A 19,969-nucleotide genomic window follows, 5' to 3' on the forward strand; every position below is an offset into this window, starting at 1 on the left:
CCTGCCCTTCAGCCACCCTTTTCTTCCCACAGACCTTAGCAATTGGCCCACCTGATTCTCTTTCCTCCCTCAGCCTTCTGTGGAACTGAGTATAATCTTAGGAGTTTTCCCCTCCTCAGTATGATCCTAGCACTTCTAAAAATTTTCAGTTTTTTTCTTTAATGCTAGTAATAATGGGAAGGAGATAAAAATAATGAATAAACAGGAAAATTAATCCAACTTTAAGACACCACAGAGGTTTTTATATAATGTCCCTGTGTTCCAATGGACTGTAGACTAGGACTAATACAATAATCATCTGAATTTGAAAGTAAAACCTAGACTCAGTATTTGTTCCTCTTCCTTCTTCAGGTAGGAAGGCTACCCGGGGCATTTCATCACAGGAGCTAGGGCAGGGGCTTTCAGGTGAGGAGCAGGATGGGGCCTCTGGGGGTGTGACTGCCGGGGACATACCCAAGGGGGATTACCGTCTCATTCCTAGCCTCCAAATTTGCACCGGGGCAAAGGGAGGATCAAGGTTTGCATTTTGCGGGGAGATAGTATAAGATAGTACAAGGTATCTGGCAGCAAGAGATAAGGAGGAAGGACATCCCAAATGGGTGAAGGGAAATTCCTGAGCCCACTCAGCTGGAACTGTCATTTGTACATATATGAACATTACACAACTATCAGGATCTAAGTTTACATCTATTAGTATTGCAAGTTTTAGACTATAATATCAGTGATGTGTATTTATTCATTCCCGACTCTGTCCTGGAAACTGTGCTAGGCGCTAGATATAAAAATGATTGAGACATGGTCCTGGCTTTCGAGGAACTCATGTTGTATTCTACATTAGTGTTTCCTAAACCAGATCATAACAATCACCAGAGGCACTTGTCAAACCGTACAAATTCTCTGGCTCTGTAACAGGCTTAGTAAAGCAGAATCTCTAGGAGAGTGTCCTGGGAATCATATTTAACAAGTGGCCCAAGTGATTCTTAAGATCAGGAAATTTTGTGAAACACCAATCTATAGAATATTGATGTTGGGCTCCTAATTATTTTAGAATGAGATATTTTATCCTAATGGTGACTATTTAAACCAAGTAAAACAAAAATAATAATACTTTTGTACATTAAGTGTCATCTCCATAATATCTTTTTTGATAACAATCTCAAGGGTTCTATTGAATGTCCCTTGAGGCACTTAGTCCTCTATTATCTGTAAAATTATGAGATGCCATATTGAATAATACTTGTTCCATCTAGATCACTATTTTCTAACACAGACACCAAGAAAGATGTTGAAGAACATGCTCATCATCTTTTGGCTTACCTGAAAACATCCTAACTTTTCTTAGGACACCTTGTTTTTTATTCTGTCAGACGTGAATTTGTATCATATTTTTGTGAATCCATTTATAGTTTTAACCTGTGAATTACATTCTTTGCCTTAAAATTCACTGAAATCTTTTATTTGCCTGAAATCTTAAAGGGCTCCCTCTTTTTATCTCTATCAGATAAATTTTTTATTCACTGTTCTTTTTCTTTGGCCACGTTCTTCATGATCTTGTAGACATCCACCATATTCTTTGTAATCTTTGTTTTCAGAATCAAGTCTTAAAAGTTTTTTAGTTTATCCAAACAGTAGTACTCAACTCATGGATCATTTAGTGCCTTCCTGGGACCTGTTTAGATGCATTTTTTACCTTTCTTAAGAAAGTATCCCAAATATTGCTACACCAGGTATATGTAGGTTTTATGCAGATACAAAGCATAGTATATTCTGTTTTGGTATTGATACTCTGCTTTATAATACTTGACATTTTGGTAGTCCTATCAGTACATTGGAAACCCCGGTGGCCTAGTGGTTAAGTGCTATGGCTGCTAACCTAAAGGTCAGCAGTTCAAATCCGCCAGGTCCTCCTGGAAACACTATGGGGCAGTTCTACCCTGTCCTGTAGGGTGGCTATGAGTCGGAATCGACTCGACGGCAGCAGGTTTTTGTTTTTTGGTATCAGTACATTAGATCTCATCAGTTCATTAGGTCTCCAGTGACTCACAGGTCAATTCCCTGAGTCAAAATTATCAGTGCTTTTACTGGCTCTTCTCTTTCACCCAACTATTAAATGATGGAATTCCTTAAAACTCTGCTCTAGACTCTCTTTTCCCCATCTCCCTAGGCAGTATCATCTACTCCCTGGCCTTCAGTTACAGTATTTTTCAAATTCTGTCCTGAGTTTTACGCATTATCAAACTACTTATCTGACATCTTTACTTAGATGGCTTTTCAGACACTTCTGATTCAGCCTTCACAGACTGAACTTGTTACCTCTTCCATCCCCAGGGTTTCTTTTCTCAGAAAATGGCATCCCAATAAACCCAGTTGCTTAAACCAGAATTTTGGAAGCCATCCCTGACTCTGTCTTTATCCCCCACATCCCATAACAGAGTACTTTAATTCTGTTTCATAAAATATATCTCAAATCACTTTTCATCCTGGTTCCAAGCCACCATCCTCCCTCCTATTCTGCAGTACTTTTATCTTACTTGGTTCTCCATTTCTAATCATATTCTATTCTGCACACTGCAACCATAGTAATCTATTTAGAATCACACCTAATTATTCCTTTCCCTGCCTAAATTCCTTCATGTGGCACATAAGGTCTTACATGATCTGTACCCTACCCATTTCAGTAGCCTCGTCTTGTAGTCCTGTCCTTGTTGCTATACATACTCAAGTACAGTGTGCCCTTTCAGGCCCGGGGGCCCTTGGCCATGCTGTTTCTTATGCCTAGAATGCTTCTTTGTCGTTCTGCCCTGTCTCCTTTAGATACTCATTTATCTCTTTAGTCTCAACTTGAACATTATTTCCTCAGCCCTTTTCCTAATCCCTCAAACTGCTGTAAGTTCCCGTTATCTTGCCCTGTGCATCTCCACAGTCCATCACACTTACCATGTTTTTACGCAAATAACACATGCCTTCTGTGTTTGCCAACCATGCCCTCCCCCACCACCATGAGGTATTTTCATAAGCATACTATGCTAATTTTTTTACATGTGAAAAAGTTGGCATAGTGGCGCTTATGAAATTACCTCACAGGGGAGGGCGCAGTTGGCAAACGTAGAAGGCATGTGTTATTTGTGTAAAAATATAGCAGATTAGTTATCTTTGCTCTAATCTGTAAGCTCCTTAAAGACAGTGACTATATTTTATCCACTGACTATATATGAATGGGTAGATGGGTGAATATCCTCTCAAACATGATTTGGATTTTTTTTTAACCAAATTAATTTTCGCTTATCTACGTTCAAACTCTGTTATTTCTGCTAGTCACGTAGCCTTGCAAAAATCTTCCTATAGTTAAGTCCCTTGGCCTGGAATTCATGCCCCCAAAATAGAACTTTGTATCATTTACAAACTTGCCAATTCCCCTACATACTGACCCTTCCAAGACGATTTATAAGAATACTAAATGTACTGGTTCTCTTTCAGATTAATGATTGACTGTTTAGACTTCCAGTGTCCAAAAATTTGGTGTTTATTTATATTCATTCTTTTATTTTTTCTGTAAGCCGCTTCTCTGTGACAAACAATATCCCCATTTCCATAATGATTCAATATTTTGAATAGCCTCCATATGTACTTTTTATTTTGCTCATTTCTTCATCATTTTGCTTTGCTTGTATTTTTTTCCCCTTCCTTACGTCTTTCCCTTCATTTTCCTTCTTACTTTTCCAGTGTTGATCACTGTAGGCATTGTTGAACATACCCAGTGGTGTCAATCAGGGGTATGATTGACAGAAAGTACTAAATCCGTGTACAGCTCGTATTTGATACTCACGAGTATCAAATATAAGTAAAAAATTTTTTAATCATAATAGTTTTATAAAACTTCATAATAAATTGAACAGATGTTTTCTTCTCTAAAAAAAAAGCTTTGCTATGTGCACAGTTTCATTTAAAAGTTTCAGTATTCCTAAAGGTAATTATTTGGCAGATTTAAAATACTAAAGTAATAGGCCCACAGTGTGTGACAGTGAAGAGTGTAAAGTCCTAATTATTAAAATAAGGTTATCATTTTCTGCTTATTTTCAGGAAAACCTAGTGTTCACCTTAGAAAATAGCCTTTGCATCATTGGCAAAACACAATGTATGGAGGCTGGAGGGTGGAGAAACTGGCAGAAAATGGAATAGTTGTCAGTCGTACTTAATATCTTATATAAAAGTCTTTTATAAGAGTTTATATGGCTTTTAATTCTAAAGGCAAATTTAAACCATATATTCTCATTCTTTGAGATTTTTTTTCCTAATATTTAAATTACCACCTTGGTACCAGTTTGTTTTGTTTTAGATTATTGTTTTTTTTTTTTTCCTCTTGCCCTTTTTGAATTAGGAGGACTACAGGCTATTGCAGAATTATTGCAAGTGGACTGTGAGATGTATGGGCTTACTAATGACCACTACAGTGTTACTTTAAGACGATATGCTGGAATGGCTTTGACAAACTTAACTTTCGGAGATGTAGCCAACAAGGTATGTTTTTATAAAATCCATTTCTTAAAAAATCTCAGGTATGAGCTAATTTACTTTCCTACAGACTACTTTTCACTGATTTCCTTTTCGTCACTTTCTCCATTAAGCACTGTGTACTTCCCATCCCGCTGCATAGCCCTATTCGTTCAGTCATCCTATGCCTAAACAAAGGCAAAAGCACATCTAAAGAGGGAACAGAGTAATGAATTTGTCTTATGTAGTTGTAAAAACACTGTTCTTTGGAATGAGAGCAAAAATTGGAAAATCCTGCTGACCAAGGCAAGTGTTACACACATGCTGGTCCCATCCAAATAAGAAGCCTTACTTTAAAGCCCTTTGCTTGTGATTCTTATTTGTTCACTTTATTTTCCAGTTTGTCAAGGGAAGAACAGATGGGGTTAGGAGGGTATTTGTCTTTCATTAATGTGATCTGGTTCTATGTCTTTTGCAGGTAAAATACTAGTTATTAAGTGAGACAGTTAAAACTAGGCTTGAGATGATAATAAAACACAGCTTCAGGTTGCCTCTCTGATGACCCCTGCTCTGTGTTTAATTCTACAGGCTACTCTGTGCTCTATGAAAGGCTGCATGAGAGCGCTTGTGGCTCAACTAAAATCTGAAAGCGAAGACTTGCAGCAGGTACTACTTAGCGTTTCAGTTTTTAGCAGGTCAATGTTCTGATTTAGAGTAATTTAAGCTGTGACTCAGTATTTAGTATCTCATGCTTGAATGATGGTTACATTAACACCAGAATAAAGGAAGATATTTATGTTGTAGGAATTCCATTTTAGCACCGCATTAGCATTTAAGAGATACTCTTACCTCTCGCATTAAATACAAAAAAGCAACTGATGTGAATCATTTTATATATCACTTATTCTAAAATTGATTCATTTGCAGGTTATTGCAAGTGTTTTGAGGAATTTGTCTTGGCGAGCAGATGTAAATAGTAAGAAGACATTGCGTGAAGTTGGAAGTGTGAAAGCATTGATGGAATGTGCTTTGGAAGTTAAAAAGGTACCTTTGAAAACATTTAGTACTTTGATACAGATTTCATGTTTGGCTACTTTTTTGCTGCCCTCTCCCACCCCTGATATTTCCTAAGGTCTTACCTACCCATCTCACTAGTCTTTAGTCTTTGAGTGCTCCACACTGCTAAAATATTAAGGTGGAAAAGATTGTGCAAGGTGGCTTAATGTAAATCAGGGTTTATCAATCTCAGAACCATCGATATTTTAAACCAGATAATTCTTTGTCGTGGGGCTAAACTGTGCATCATAGGATGTTTAGCAGCATCTCTGGCCTCTACCCATTAGCAGCAGTATATCCTCCCCCCTGCAAGTTGTGACAGTCAAAAATATCTCCAGATATTGCCAAATATTCCCCAGGGGGGAGAGGGACAGAATTACCCCCAATTGAGAATCCTTGCTGTGTTACCTCTATGCTTCCCACATCTCAGTCCCCTAAAGCCCTCGAATTTTGATGGCTAACTTACCAAAAGTGATCAGACTCAAGAGTGAGGAATGTCCCCAATGATAATTTGTTCACAGAAGGAAATATCTCTAGATGGGATATGTACTTCAGAAACATTAAGCTAATTTTAAAAATAAATAAACTTGAAATCTAAAAGGGACCAAAAATGCCTGCTGAGCTCTTCTGGACTTCTTTCACCCAGCCAGTTCTCCTGGACCCACAGCCTATGTTTTTGTTTTGTTTTGTTTTTTCCAAAAGTTTTCAGAGAAAGCAAAGGATTTTGTTTTTGTATGTATGTCTATTTGTGTATTTTTGGCAAATTATTTTATACATGTAAAACCCAAGAAAATCAACTGAAAAATTATTACAAACAAAAAATGTATTCAACAAAGTGACTAGTTATGAAGAGAATATTCAGGTGTATTTAAGGCTTACGTAAAGGTAACGTTAGACCACTACTGAATAGCCAGAAGATTTGTACTGACATTTCAGTGAAGAAGATATATATGAGTGGCTAATAAGCACATTAAAAAAAAAAATATTCAACATTACTAGTCATCAGGGAAATGCAAATTAAAACTACAATAAGATACTGTTAATTATATTGGTTAAAATTTAAAATATTGACCAAGTGTCAGCAAGGATGTGGAGCACCTGGAACTCTCACAGTTTTAGGTTTATGGAAAATTGTACAGAAAGTACAGAGTCCCCACAGCACCCCCCAGGCACACTTTTTCTTGTATTATTTCACACCTTGCATTTGTGTGATATATCTGTTAAAATTGATGAACCAATATTATACACACACACACACCACACCCATTGCCATCAAGTCGATTCCAACTCATAGCAACCCTAAAGGACAGGGTAGAACTGCCCCATAGGGTTTCCAAGGAGTGCCTGGTGGATTCGAACTGCCGACCTTTTGGTTAGCAGCCGTAACTCTTAACCACTATGCCACCAGGGTTTCCGAACCAATGTTAGTACCTTATTATTAACTAAACTCCGTAGTTAATTACATTAGGGTTCACTCTTCATGAGGTACAGTCCGATGGGTTTTGACAAATGCATAATGCCATGTGTCCACCATTACAGTGTCATACAGAATAGTTTCACTGCTCTAAAAATGTCCTGTGCTCCACCTATTCATTCCCCCTTCTCTTCCCTTGAATCCCGGCAATCACTGATCTTTTCACTGCCCCTATCATTTTGCCCCTGGAAAAGTAGTATTTCAAAGATCGTATCTCCCTAAATTCATCTATAAACTTTTAACGCAAGCCCAATCTTAAAAAAACTAGCCCTTGAGAAATTTATAATAGCCAGTTCTGATTTGGGCCTGTTCTGGTTAGCAATATTAGAATTTATTTGGTCCTTCTTTTTCTACATGCAGTAGAACAGTCATAAACTTTCTCTTTTACTTTTTCATCTATTCTTTCTCAACTTCATTTATTACTAATGATCAAGAATCAGAATTATTTTCATGTCCCCGTGTATTACACCACTTTATCTTCATTTACCTGGCTCTTCTTCTACAAATAGAAGAGAACCTTTCCTTCCCCTGTACTCTGTGTCCCAAGCTTTGCGGTTTATTCAAAGATGTTAGTCCCTTACTTGTCTCCTTCATCTTCTGACTTGTTCTTTTTTTTTGGTGGACATATACATGATAAAACATACACCATCTCAGTAATTTCTACATGTACAATTCACTGACATTGATTATATTCTTCAAGTTGTGTACCCCTTCTTGCTATCATTTTCCAAATCATTCTACTACCGTTAACATAAGCTTAATGTCCCCTAAGCATCAACTGCCCCTTTCCTGGTTCCTTCTACCCCTGGTGACTACTAATAATATTTGGTTTCTATATATTTGCTTACTTCATTTAAGTAAGATCATACAGCATTTTGCAACTGACTTATTTTGCTCAGCATGATGTTTTCAAGGTTCAACTATGTTGTGGCTTGCATCAGGACTTCATTTCTCTCTATGGCTGAGTAGTATTCCATTATCTTTATCCGTTCATCCGTTGGTAGACATTTCGGTTGTTCCCACCTTTTGGCCATTGTGAAAAGTGCTGCAGTGAACACTGGTGTACATGTTTCTGTCTGGCGTCACTGCTTTCAAGTCTCTTGGGTATATATGCCAAGGAGTGGAATAGCTAGGTCATATAGTAGTTGTATGTTCCACTTTTTGAGGAACTGCCAAACTGTTTTCCACAAGAGCTGTACTGTTTTACGTTACCGCCAGCAATGGATGAGGGTTCCATTTTCTCCACAACCTCACCAACACTTGTTTTCTGGTTTTTGTTTTTGTTTTTTTTTTTTTAATCATTACCATTCTGATGAGGGTGAGGTATCATCTCACTGAGGTTTGATTTATATCTCCATAATGACTAGTGATATTGAGCATCTTCTCATATGCTTATTGGCCATTTGAATGTCCTCTTTGGTGAAAAGTCTGTTAAGTCCTTTGCCCATTTTTTGATTGGGTTGTCTTTTGGTGGTTGGATCCTTCTTTTTTATGTTCCAACTGTCTGTAATAAGCCCAGTATTTTGAAGATGAAAATAAATTCTCCATTGCTTTCTCTAACTACTGCAGTGTTTTCTTTTTCCTTTTACAACCAAAGCCCTGAGCAAGTCACTTGCTCTATTTCTTAACCAACCGTACTTTCTTCAGTCCCTCCTAGTTTTGTTTCTGATACAACTCTCTCCTAGGTCACAAAATATAGATTTATAGATTTCCTTTGGTTCTTCTACCTTTATCTGTATTGGGTACTTTCTGATCACTCACCTTATTGAAACATCTCACTTTGCTTTTACTGCCTAAACCTATACCCTGGCCTCTAATCATTTCTTTTTGACTCCTCTAATTATAAAGCTCCTTTGAAATATAACTCTTGATCCATTACATGTAATCTCATGGAGAGCAATTTCTGTTTTCTCAACTTCAGCTTTCACCTCTGGGTCAACTGCAGTTTACCTCATTTTTCTAAACTCTTGTAGTTTTTCCTGTTGTCTCTTGGTACTTCAAATATGCCACCTTTACTTAAAAAAAAAAAAACCTGTTGCCCTCAAGTTGATTCCAACTCATAGTGATCCTATAGGACAGGGTAGAACTGCCCCACAGAGTTTCCAAGGAGCGCCTGGTAGATTTGAACTGCTGACCTTTTGGTTAGCAGCCGTGGCACTTAACCACTACGCCACCAGGGTTTCCACCTTTAGTTCAGTCACAGTATAATTCCATCACATTTTGATTATTGAAAGAACTTTCTCCCTGCTCCCTAACCCTTCCTCTGACTGAATCATCACTAAATAGTGTCTAAACCTGCTCCTAGGCTGTTTCATTCATTTAATTTCCTGATGAAGAAAATACAGTGGGTAGCTATTTATCGGGACTAGGCACAAAATGTTTGCCATGGCGTTCAAGGCCTGCCTTTACCTTTCTGCCCTTACTTCCCACTGTTCCCCATCATGGACTTTTTCTCTCCTGTGTCTTCCTGTTCATCAGCCCTCCCTTGCTGATTCCACTTCCATGCCATTGCTCATTCTGCTTCGTCTGTCAGGAGTGACTGTCTCCCCTCTTCTCTGAATGTACAGGTCTTATACTTGTACAAAGCTGCTTTCTTCCATGAGATATTTTATTTATTTGATTAAATTCAACCTGCAATAATCTTTCCTTTAGAATACTTGGTTTCATCTGTGCTTTTGTATTTTCCCTCCCTAAGTAAGTTGTTATAACCTTCAAAGCAGATTACAGTTTGCTATGTTCATATGTCCCTAATTGTGGTAGACACGGAGTAGATTTCTAATGCAAGTTTGTTTCATGACTGATTATGTAGTAAGAAGAAAGGCTGGCATTAGGATCATAGCAAGTTTTGACAAGATATCATTAACTATAGTCAGAGTGTTTCTTTGGCAATTACAATTTGGCAGTTTACTATGATATTGTATATTAGGGAATTCTATTTTTTGTAGTTATTTTGTTTCTTTGATAATTTTAAGAAATTGGAATTTTCCAATATACTTTCTTCTTATTTTTTTACTTTCTTCTTTTTAATAAGGCGTATTTGTTGCTTTTGAATTAACCACATGTAGGTATATGTGTTTTTATACAAACAGAATATTGTACATAGTGTTCTGCAACGTGCTTTTTCCTCTAACAGTTCTTAGGTTTCTTTCCATGTTGGCATATAGAGGCCTTTTCTGGTTTCTACTATCCTGATGTTAGCCTTGCATAATGCATATCGGTTCTGTTTCATATTCTAATATAAGTACTTTTAAGATTTGTGTGTACCATCTTAGAATGAAGTTCATAAATGTCATTAGTTGAATATTTTGTCCTGCTTGCTTTATAGGTATATCACTGGCTTAAATTACATTTGGTATTTTATGGAAGTTTTTTTTTTTTTTTAAAGGAGAATTCTTAGTACTTGATCAGTGAGTGGTGGGGAGCAGGGGAGATAAGAATATAATTTTTATTCAATAGAAGAGAGACAAATTCCAACTCTAATTAGATGACATATTTTGTTTCTTCATAGGAATCAACCCTCAAAAGCGTACTGAGTGCCTTATGGAATTTGTCAGCACATTGCACTGAGAATAAAGCTGATATATGTGCTGTAGATGGTGCGCTTGCATTTTTGGTTGGCACTCTCACTTACCGGAGCCAGACAAATACTTTAGCAATTATTGAAAGTGGAGGTGGGATACTACGCAATGTGTCTAGCTTGATAGCTACAAATGAGGACCACAGGTATATATATATATAAATACATATACAGAGTTTTATATTATTTTAAATGAATTAGTGTAGAATTTCTGCACTCAAAAAAGACCTAATTGTAAGCAATGTTTTGTATAATTATACAAGTCCTAAACCAAAATATATTTATTACAATGAAAACATAATTATTAATTCCTAGTTTAACTCATTAATATATTTATTCTAATAAATGACAGGATATAGCATCATGAAGGAATCTAGTTAGAGTTGAAAGGTGTTTAGCTCCTACGTGGAATTAAAAATAAAAGTCACAAATACTAGATAGGATAAAATCCCTTCCTATTTGTTAGTGTGGCATAAAGGAATATAAGGGATATAAAATAAATAGATAAATAAACCTATGGGTAGGTCCAGAGAGTATTTTTTTAATGATGTCCTAACATCGATAGTGATACTACCACTTAGCCAACAGCCATTCATCCAGTCTACTGAAGCTGTGAAAGCTAAGAGAGCACCTCAGCTACGGGGCACATGTTTGCAGAACTTAGGCTCTGTATTATGCCAGTAAAAAATATGGGTATATTTCACAGCATATTTGTTTTTTTTTAATTCGTCTAGTATTGCCCCTCTTCTCATTTTCTAAAAGACCATGAGGTGCTTTTAGTAAAAAGAACCTATAAGGAATGTAAGTGTCTTTAAGTTTTTGATGCACACACGACAAGCCTTGTAGCCCTTTGTTCTATGCAGAGAAGACTCCTTAAACTCAGGAAGCATTCAGTTAACTCCTGGACTGCTGAGAGAAGACCACCATCTTAAAGGCCACCATGCACCCTGACCAGTCAATTTTAAAGCCCACTAAAGCTGAATATGCTGTCATTAGATTTCTGTTTGCCAAGGATGAAACAAGTTATAGTTCTTTTAAGTCCTAAGATTCAATATGCTAATTCTCAACCCTTCTCTTTTGAAGTTACCTTTAAGTGTTTTAAAAAATTTGAATTTACTTTCTTTTTAACGAAAGCACTAATAAGGGATAGCGGTATCACAAAACCCAGCCAGAGACATAGAGATTACTTTAATAAGTCAGTTTGCTGATCTAGGAGCTTTCAGTATGCTCCCTGACTACATAAAAATCTATCAGTTCTTCTACCTCTTCCAAGATGTCACAGTAGTCAACACCATCTATAGATTAAATGACTACGGAGTTCCTAGTCAGCATAACCTTTCATGATAAATTTATAGTCCTTAAATTGGGGAATTCTGTCATCAGGTGAATAGAGTCAGTGTATCTACTCAAGAAAAAATTTTTAAAGTTATTTGGGTGAGAATGGGTAATGCAGACTAGATTAAAATTAACCCTTTTACTTCTTTTAGTCCAACAGATATTTAAAAAACAATAAACATTAAATGGGCAAAGAAAGCAAAAGGAGATGTGGGATGCTTGGAATTTCTAGAATAATTTGGTACAATTATACTATGCCTATTAATAAGTTTTAGTAGTTACCTTTAGATTTAAATTTGTTTTATGTCAGTTAATTTGTTGTGAATATACACAGATTTGGATTTTAATTTTGTGGTGTCTTCTATTTCAGGCAAATCTTAAGAGAGAACAACTGCTTACAAACCTTATTACAACACTTAAAATCTCACAGTTTGACAATAGTGAGTAATGCATGTGGAACCTTGTGGAATCTCTCAGCAAGAAATCCTAAAGACCAAGAAGCATTATGGGACATGGGGGCAGTTAGCATGCTCAAGAACCTCATTCATTCAAAGCACAAAATGATTGCAATGGGAAGTGCTGCAGCTTTAAGGAATCTCATGGCAAACAGACCCGCAAAGTATAAGGATGCCAATATTATGTCTCCTGGTTCAAGCCTGCCATCTCTTCATGTTAGGAAACAAAAAGCCCTCGAAGCAGAATTAGATGCTCAGCATTTATCAGAAACTTTTGACAATATTGACAATTTAAGTCCCAAGACATCTCATCGTAGTAAGCAGAGACACAAGCAGAATCTCTATGGTGACTATGTTTTTGACGCCAATCGGCACGATGATAATAGATCAGACAATTTTAATGCTGGAACCATGACTGTCCTTTCACCATATTTAAATGCTACAGTGTTGCCTAGCTCCTCTTCATCAAGAGGAAGTTTAGATAGTTCTCGTTCTGAAAAAGATAGAAGTTTGGAGAGAGAGCGAGGACTTGGCCTAGGCAACTACCATCCAGCAACAGAAAATCCAGGAACCTCTTCAAAGCGAAGTTTGCAGATCTCCACTACTGCAGCCCAGATTGCCAAAGTCATGGAGGAAGTGTCAGCCATTCATACCCCTCAAGAAGACAGAAGTTCTGGGTCAACCACTGAATTACATTGTGTAACAGATGAGAGAAATGCACTGAGAAGAAGCTCTGCTGCCCACACGCATTCAAATACCTACAACTTCACTAAGTCAGAAAATTCAAATAGGACATGTCCTATGCCTTATGCTAAATTGGAATATAAGAGATCTTCGAATGATAGTTTAAATAGTGTCAGTAGTAGTGATGGTTATGGTAAAAGAGGTCAAATGAAACCCTCAATTGAATCTTATTCTGAAGACGATGAAAGCAAATTTTGCAGTTATGGTCAGTATCCAGCTGACCTAGCCCATAAAATACATAGTGCAAATCATATGGATGATAATGATGGAGAATTAGATACACCAATAAATTATAGTCTTAAATATTCAGATGAGCAGTTGAACTCTGGAAGGCAAAGTCCTTCACAGAATGAAAGATGGGCAAGACCCAAACACATAATAGAAGATGAAATAAAACAAAGTGAGCAAAGGCAATCAAGGAGTCAGAGTACAACTTTTCCCGTATATAGTGAGAGCACTGATGATAAACACCTCAAGTTCCAACCACATTTTGGACAGCAAGAATGTGTTTCCCCATATAGGTCAAGGGGAGCCAATGGTTCAGAAACTAATCGAGTGGGTTCTAGTCATGGAATTAATCAAAACGTAAACCCGTCTTTGTGTCAGGAAGATGATTATGAAGATGATAAGCCAACCAACTATAGCGAACGTTACTCTGAGGAAGAGCAGCATGAAGAAGAGAGACCAACAAATTACAGCATAAAATATAACGAAGAGGAGCATCATGTGGATCAACCTATTGATTACAGTTTAAAATATGCCTCAGATATCCCAGCCCCACAGAAACCATCATTTTCATTCTCAAAGAGTTCATCTGGACAAAGTACTAAAACTGAACACATCTCTTCAAGCAGTGAGAATGCATCCCCACCGTCATCTAATGCCAAGAGGCAAAATCAGCTTCATCCAAGTTCAGCACAAAGCAGAAGTGGTCAGGCCCAAAAAGCTACCTCTTGCAAAGTTCCCTCTATCAACCAAGAAACAATACAGACTTACTGTGTAGAAGATACCCCAATATGTTTTTCAAGGTGTAGTTCATTATCATCTTTGTCATCAGCTGAAGATGAAATAGGATGTGATCAGACAACACAGGAAACAGATTCTGCTAGTACTCTGCAAATAGCAGAACTGAAAGAAAACAGCGGAACTAGATCAACTGAGGAAACTGTGAGTGAAGTTCCAGCAGTGTCTCAGCACATTAGGACCAAATCCAGCAGACTCCAGGCTTCTGGTTTATCATCCTCAGAATCAACCAGGCACAAGGCTGTTGAATTTTCTTCTGGGGCTAAATCGCCATCAAAGAGTGGTGCTCAGACACCTAAAAGTCCACCAGAGCACTACGTTCAGGAGACTCCACTCATGTTTAGCAGATGTACTTCTGTCAGTTCACTTGATAGTTTTGAGAGTCGTTCGATTGCTAGCTCTGTTCAGAGCGAACCCTGCAGTGGAATGATAAGTGGCATTATAAGCCCCAGTGACCTTCCAGATAGCCCTGGACAAACCATGCCACCAAGCAGAAGTAAAACCCCTCCTCCTCCTCCTCAAACAGTTCAGACTAAGCGAGAGGCATCTAAAAATAAAGTACCTAATGCTGAAAAGAGAGAGAGTGGACCTAAGCAAGCTGCTGTAAATGCTGCAGTTCAGAGGGTCCAAGTTCTCCCAGATGCTGATACGTTATTACATTTTGCCACAGAAAGCACTCCAGATGGATTTTCCTGTTCGTCTAGCCTGAGTGCTCTGAGTGTCGATGAACCGTTTATACAGAAAGATGTGGAATTAAGAATAATGCCTCCAGTTCAGGAAAATGACAATGGGAATGAAACAGAATCTGAGCAGCCTGAAGAATCAAATGAAAACCAAGAAAAAGAGGCAGAGAAACCTACTGACTCTGAAAAGGATCTGTTGGATGATTCAGATGATGATGATATTGAAATATTAGAAGAATGTATTATATCTGCCATGCCAACAAATTCATCACGCAAAGACAAAAAGCCAGCCCAGACTGCTTCAAAAGTACCTCCACCTGTAGCAAGGAAACCAAGTCAGCTTCCTGTGTACAAACTTCTGCCATCACAAAACAGGTTACAAACACAAAAGCATGTGATGCCACGGGTATACTGTGTAGAAGGGACACCTGTAAACTTTTCCACGGCTACTGCTCTAAGTGATCTAACAATGGAATCCCCTCCAAATGAATTAGCTGCTGGAGAAGGGGTTAGAGCAGGGGCACAGTCAGGTGAATTTGAAAAACGGGATACCATACCTACAGAGGGCAGAAGTACAGATGAGGCTCAAAGAGGAAAACCATCTATAACCATACCTGAACTGGATGACAATAAGACAGAGGAAGGTGATATTCTTGCAGAATGCATTAATTCTGCTATGCCCAAAGGAAAAAGTCACAAGCCTTTCCGTGTGAAAAAGATCATGGACCAGGTCCAACAAGCATCTGCATCGTCATCTGGAACCAACAAAAACCAATTAGATGGTAAGAAAAAGAAACCTACTTCACCAGTAAAGCCTATACCACAAAATACTGAATATAGGACACGTGTAAGAAAAAATACAGAGACAAAAAATAATTTAAATGCTGAAAGAACTTTCTCAGACAACAAAGACTCAAAGAAACAGAGCTTGAAAAATAACTCTAAGGATTTGAATGATAAGCTGCCAAATAATGAAGATCGAGTTAGAGGAAGCTTTGCTTTTGATTCACCTCATCATTACACACCTATTGAAGGAACTCCTTACTGCTTTTCACGAAATGATTCTTTGAGTTCTCTAGATTTTGATGATGACGATGTTGACCTTTCCAGAGAAAAGGCTGAATTAAGAAAGGGGAAAGAAAATAAGGAATCAGAAGCTAAAGTCACCAGCCACACAGAATTAACCTCAAACCAACAATCAGCTAATAAGACACAGGCTGTTGCAAAACAGCCAGTGAATCGAGGTCAGTCTAAGCCCACACTGCAGAAGCAATCCACTTTTCCCCAGTCATCCAAAGACATACCAGACAGAGGGGCAGCCACTGATGAAAAATTACAGAATTTTGCTATTGAAAATACTCCAGTTTGCTTTTCTCGTAATTCTTCCCTGAGTTCTCTCAGTGACATTGACCAAGAAAACAACAACAACAAAGAAAATGAACCTGTCAAAGAGACTGAGCCCCCTGACTCACAAGGCGAACCCAGTAAACCTCAGGCATCAGGTTATGCGCCTAAATCATTTCATGTTGAAGATACCCCTGTTTGTTTCTCGAGAAACAGTTCTCTCAGTTCTCTTAGTATTGATTCTGAAGATGACCTTTTACAGGAATGTATAAGTTCTGCAATGCCAAAAAAGAAGAAGCCTTCCAGACTGAAGGGTGATAATGAAAAGCATAGCCCTAGAAATATGGGGGGTATATTAGCAGAAGATTTGACACTTGATTTGAAAGATACACAGAGACCAGATTCAGAACATGGTTTATCCCCTGATTCAGAAAATTTTGATTGGAAAGCTATTCAGGAAGGTGCAAATTCCATAGTGAGTAGTTTACATCAAGCTGCTGCTGCTGCTTGTTTATCTAGACAGGCTTCATCTGATTCAGATTCCATCCTTTCGCTGAAATCAGGAATCTCGTTGGGATCACCATTTCATCTCACACCTGATCAAGAGGAAAAACCCTTTACAAGTAATAAAGGCCCACGAATTCTAAAACCTGGGGAGAAAAGTACATTGGAAACTAAAAAGATAGAATCTGAAAATAAAGGAATCAAAGGAGGAAAAAAAGTTTTTAAAAGTTTGATTACTGGAAAAGTTCGATCTAATTCAGAAGTTTCAAGCCAAATGAAACAGCCCCTTCAAACAAACATGCCTTCAATTTCTCGAGGTAGGACAATGATTCATATTCCAGGAGTTCGAAATAGCTCTTCAAGTACAAGTCCTGTTTCTAAAAAAGGCCCACCCCTTAAGACTCCAGCCTCCAAAAGTCCTAGTGAAAGTCAGACAGCCACCACTTCTCCTAGAGGAGCCAAGCCTTCAGTAAAGTCAGAATTAAGCCCTGTTACCAGGCAGACATCCCAACCAGGTGGGTCAAATAAAGGACCTTCTAGATCAGGATCTAGAGATTCCACTCCTTCAAGACCTGCCCAGCAACCATTAAGTAGACCTGTGCAGTCTCCAGGGCGAAACTCAATTTCTCCTGGTAGAAACGGAATAAGTCCTCCTAATAAATTATCTCAGTTGCCAAGGACATCATCCCCTAGTACTGCTTCAACTAAGTCCTCGGGGTCTGGGAAGATGTCATATACATCCCCAGGAAGACAAATGAGCCAACAGAACCTTGCCAAACAAACAGGTTTTCCCAAGAATGGCAGTAGTATCCCAAGAAGTGAGTCTGCGTCCAAAGGGCTAAATCAGATGAGTAATAGCAATGGATCCAATAAAAAGGTAGAACTTTCTAGAATGTCTTCAACTAAATCTAGTGGAAGTGAATCTGATAGATCAGAGAGACCCATATTAGTACGCCAGTCAACTTTCATCAAAGAAGCTCCAAGCCCAACCCTAAGGAGAAAACTGGAGGAATCTGCTTCATTTGAATCTCTTTCTCCATCTTCTAGACCAAATTCTCCCACTAGGTCCCAGGCACAGACCCCTGTTTTAAGTCCTTCACTTCCTGATATGTCTCTATCCACACATTCGTCTGTTCAGCCTGGTGGATGGCGAAAACTCCCACCTAACCTCAGTCTTACTGTAGAGTATAATGATGGAAGGCCAGCAAAGCGCCATGATATAGCACGCTCCCATTCTGAAAGTCCTTCCAGACTTCCAATCAACAGATCAGGAACCTGGAAACGTGAGCACAGCAAACATTCATCGTCCCTTCCTCGCGTAAGCACTTGGAGAAGAACTGGAAGTTCATCCTCAATTCTTTCTGCTTCATCAGAGTCCAGTGAAAAAGCAAAAAGTGAGGATGAAAAACATGTGAACTCTATTTCAGCAACCAAGCAAACTAAAGAAAACCACGTACCCACAAAAGGAACATGGAGAAAAATAAAAGAAAGTGAAATTTCTCCCACAAATAGTACTTCCCCGACCACTTCCTCAGGTGCTACAAATGGTGCTGAGTCAAAGACTCTAATTTATCAAATGGCACCTGCTGTTTCTAAAACAGAAGATGTTTGGGTGAGAATTGAGGACTGTCCCATTAACAATCCTAGATCCGGAAGATCTCCCACAGGAAATACTCCCCCAGTGATTGACACTGTTTCAGAAAAAGGAGATCCAAACGTTAAAGATTCAAAAGATAATCAGGGAAAACAGGATGTGGGTAATGGCAGTGCTCCTGTACGCACCATGGGTTTGGAAAACCGCAGGAACTCTTTTATTCAGGTAGACAGCCCAGACCAAAAAGGAACTGAGGCAAAAGCGGGACAAAGTAATGCTGTCCCTGCACCAGAGAATAGTGAAAGCTCTATAGCTGAGCGTACCCCATTCAGTTCTAGCAGCTCAAGCAAACACAGTTCACCTAGTGGGACCGTTGCTGCTAGAGTGACTCCTTTTAATTATAACCCAAGCCCTAGGAAAAGCAGTGCAGATAGCACTTCAGCCCGGCCATCTCAGATCCCGACACCAGTGAATAACAACACAAAGAAACGAGATTCAAAAACTGACAACACAGAATCCAGTGGAACTCAAAGTCCTAAGCGCCATTCTGGGTCTTACCTTGTGACATCTGTTTAAAAGAGCTGGAATGATGAAACTAAGAAAATTATGTGTTAATTACAACTGCTATGTAGAAATTTTGTTTCAAATGAAACTTTAAAAGACTGAAAATTTTTGTAAATAGGTTTGATTCTTGTTAGAGGGTTTTTGTTCTGGAAGCCATATATGATAGTATACTTAGTCTTCACTGGTCTTATTTTGGGAGGCACACTTGATAGTTAGGAAGAAAATGGTAAAGCCAAGTATATTTGTACAGTATGTTTTACATGTATTTAAATAGCATCCCATACCATCATCCTTTAATTATTGCTTGTCTTAAAATAATGAACACTACAGATAGAAGATATGATATATTGCTGTTAGCAATCATTTCTAGATTATAAACTGTTCATCAGGGAGAAATTGGTATTTATGCAAAAAAAATTGTTTTAGTCTTCGTAAGTCCATCTAACTTCATAACTAATCATGTGGCTGCGAAATTCACAGTAATATGGTTCCCGATGAACAAGTTTACCCAGCCTGCTTTGCTCTACTGCATGAATGAAACTGATGGTTCAATTTCAGAAGTAATGATTAACAGTTCTGTGGTTACATGATATGCATATAGATAGCTACACTGTAACAATTAACACAATTTTGTGCTAAAAAAATCTGTGTAACTGTAAAACATTGAAACTATTTTACCTGAACTAGATTTTATCTAAAAGTAGGTAGAATTTTTGCTATGCTGTAACTTGTATATTCTGGTATTTGAGGTGAGATGGCTGCTCTTTTATTAATGAGACATGAATTGTGTCTCAACAGAAACTAAATGAACATTTCAGAATAAATTATTGCTGTATGTAAACTGTTACTGAAATTGGTATTTGTTTGAAGGGTCTTATTTCACATTTTTATTAATTGTCAAAAGGGCCTCTTTTGAAAACTTACATAAATCTTTTTCTTCAAATTCTATGCATTAAGAGTTAAATTCCTCTTACTGTAATAAAAACAGTTGAAGACTGTTGATTATGCATTGGCACTTAACCATTCCTGAATTTTTTCTTTATGTGATTAGTACTTCCTGATGTTTAATGTCTTTCCACTTACGTTTCCTTTTTCATAACTCCACTACAGCTCATTTAAAACAAA

General features: G+C 38.0%; 1 protein-coding gene across 5 annotated transcripts in view; it reads left to right on the top strand.

The window, feature by feature from the left end:
* The window catches only part of APC (APC regulator of WNT signaling pathway), a 154,115-nt gene extending 134,381 nt beyond the window's left edge, over window positions 1-19,734 (top strand). For 3 of the 5 annotated variants that reach the window (XM_049872216.1, XM_049872241.1, XM_049872224.1), the window contains exons 12-17: window positions 352-405; window positions 4,379-4,518; window positions 5,080-5,157; window positions 5,419-5,535; window positions 10,530-10,744; window positions 12,304-19,734. In XM_049872216.1, coding sequence (XP_049728173.1) covers window positions 352-405; window positions 4,379-4,518; window positions 5,080-5,157; window positions 5,419-5,535; window positions 10,530-10,744; window positions 12,304-18,856 — 7,157 coding nt within the window. In that variant the 3' untranslated portion in view covers window positions 18,857-19,734. The remainder of the gene's footprint in view (window positions 1-351; window positions 406-4,378; window positions 4,519-5,079; window positions 5,158-5,418; window positions 5,536-10,529; window positions 10,745-12,303) is intronic. The other 2 variants (XM_049872234.1, XM_049872251.1) reach the window with 1 other exon arrangement.
* Window positions 19,735-19,969: the final 235 nt, after the last annotated feature.

Source organism: Elephas maximus, chromosome 2 (assembly GCF_024166365.1).
Source record: "Elephas maximus indicus isolate mEleMax1 chromosome 2, mEleMax1 primary haplotype, whole genome shotgun sequence".
NCBI lineage: Eukaryota > Metazoa > Chordata > Mammalia > Proboscidea > Elephantidae > Elephas > Elephas maximus.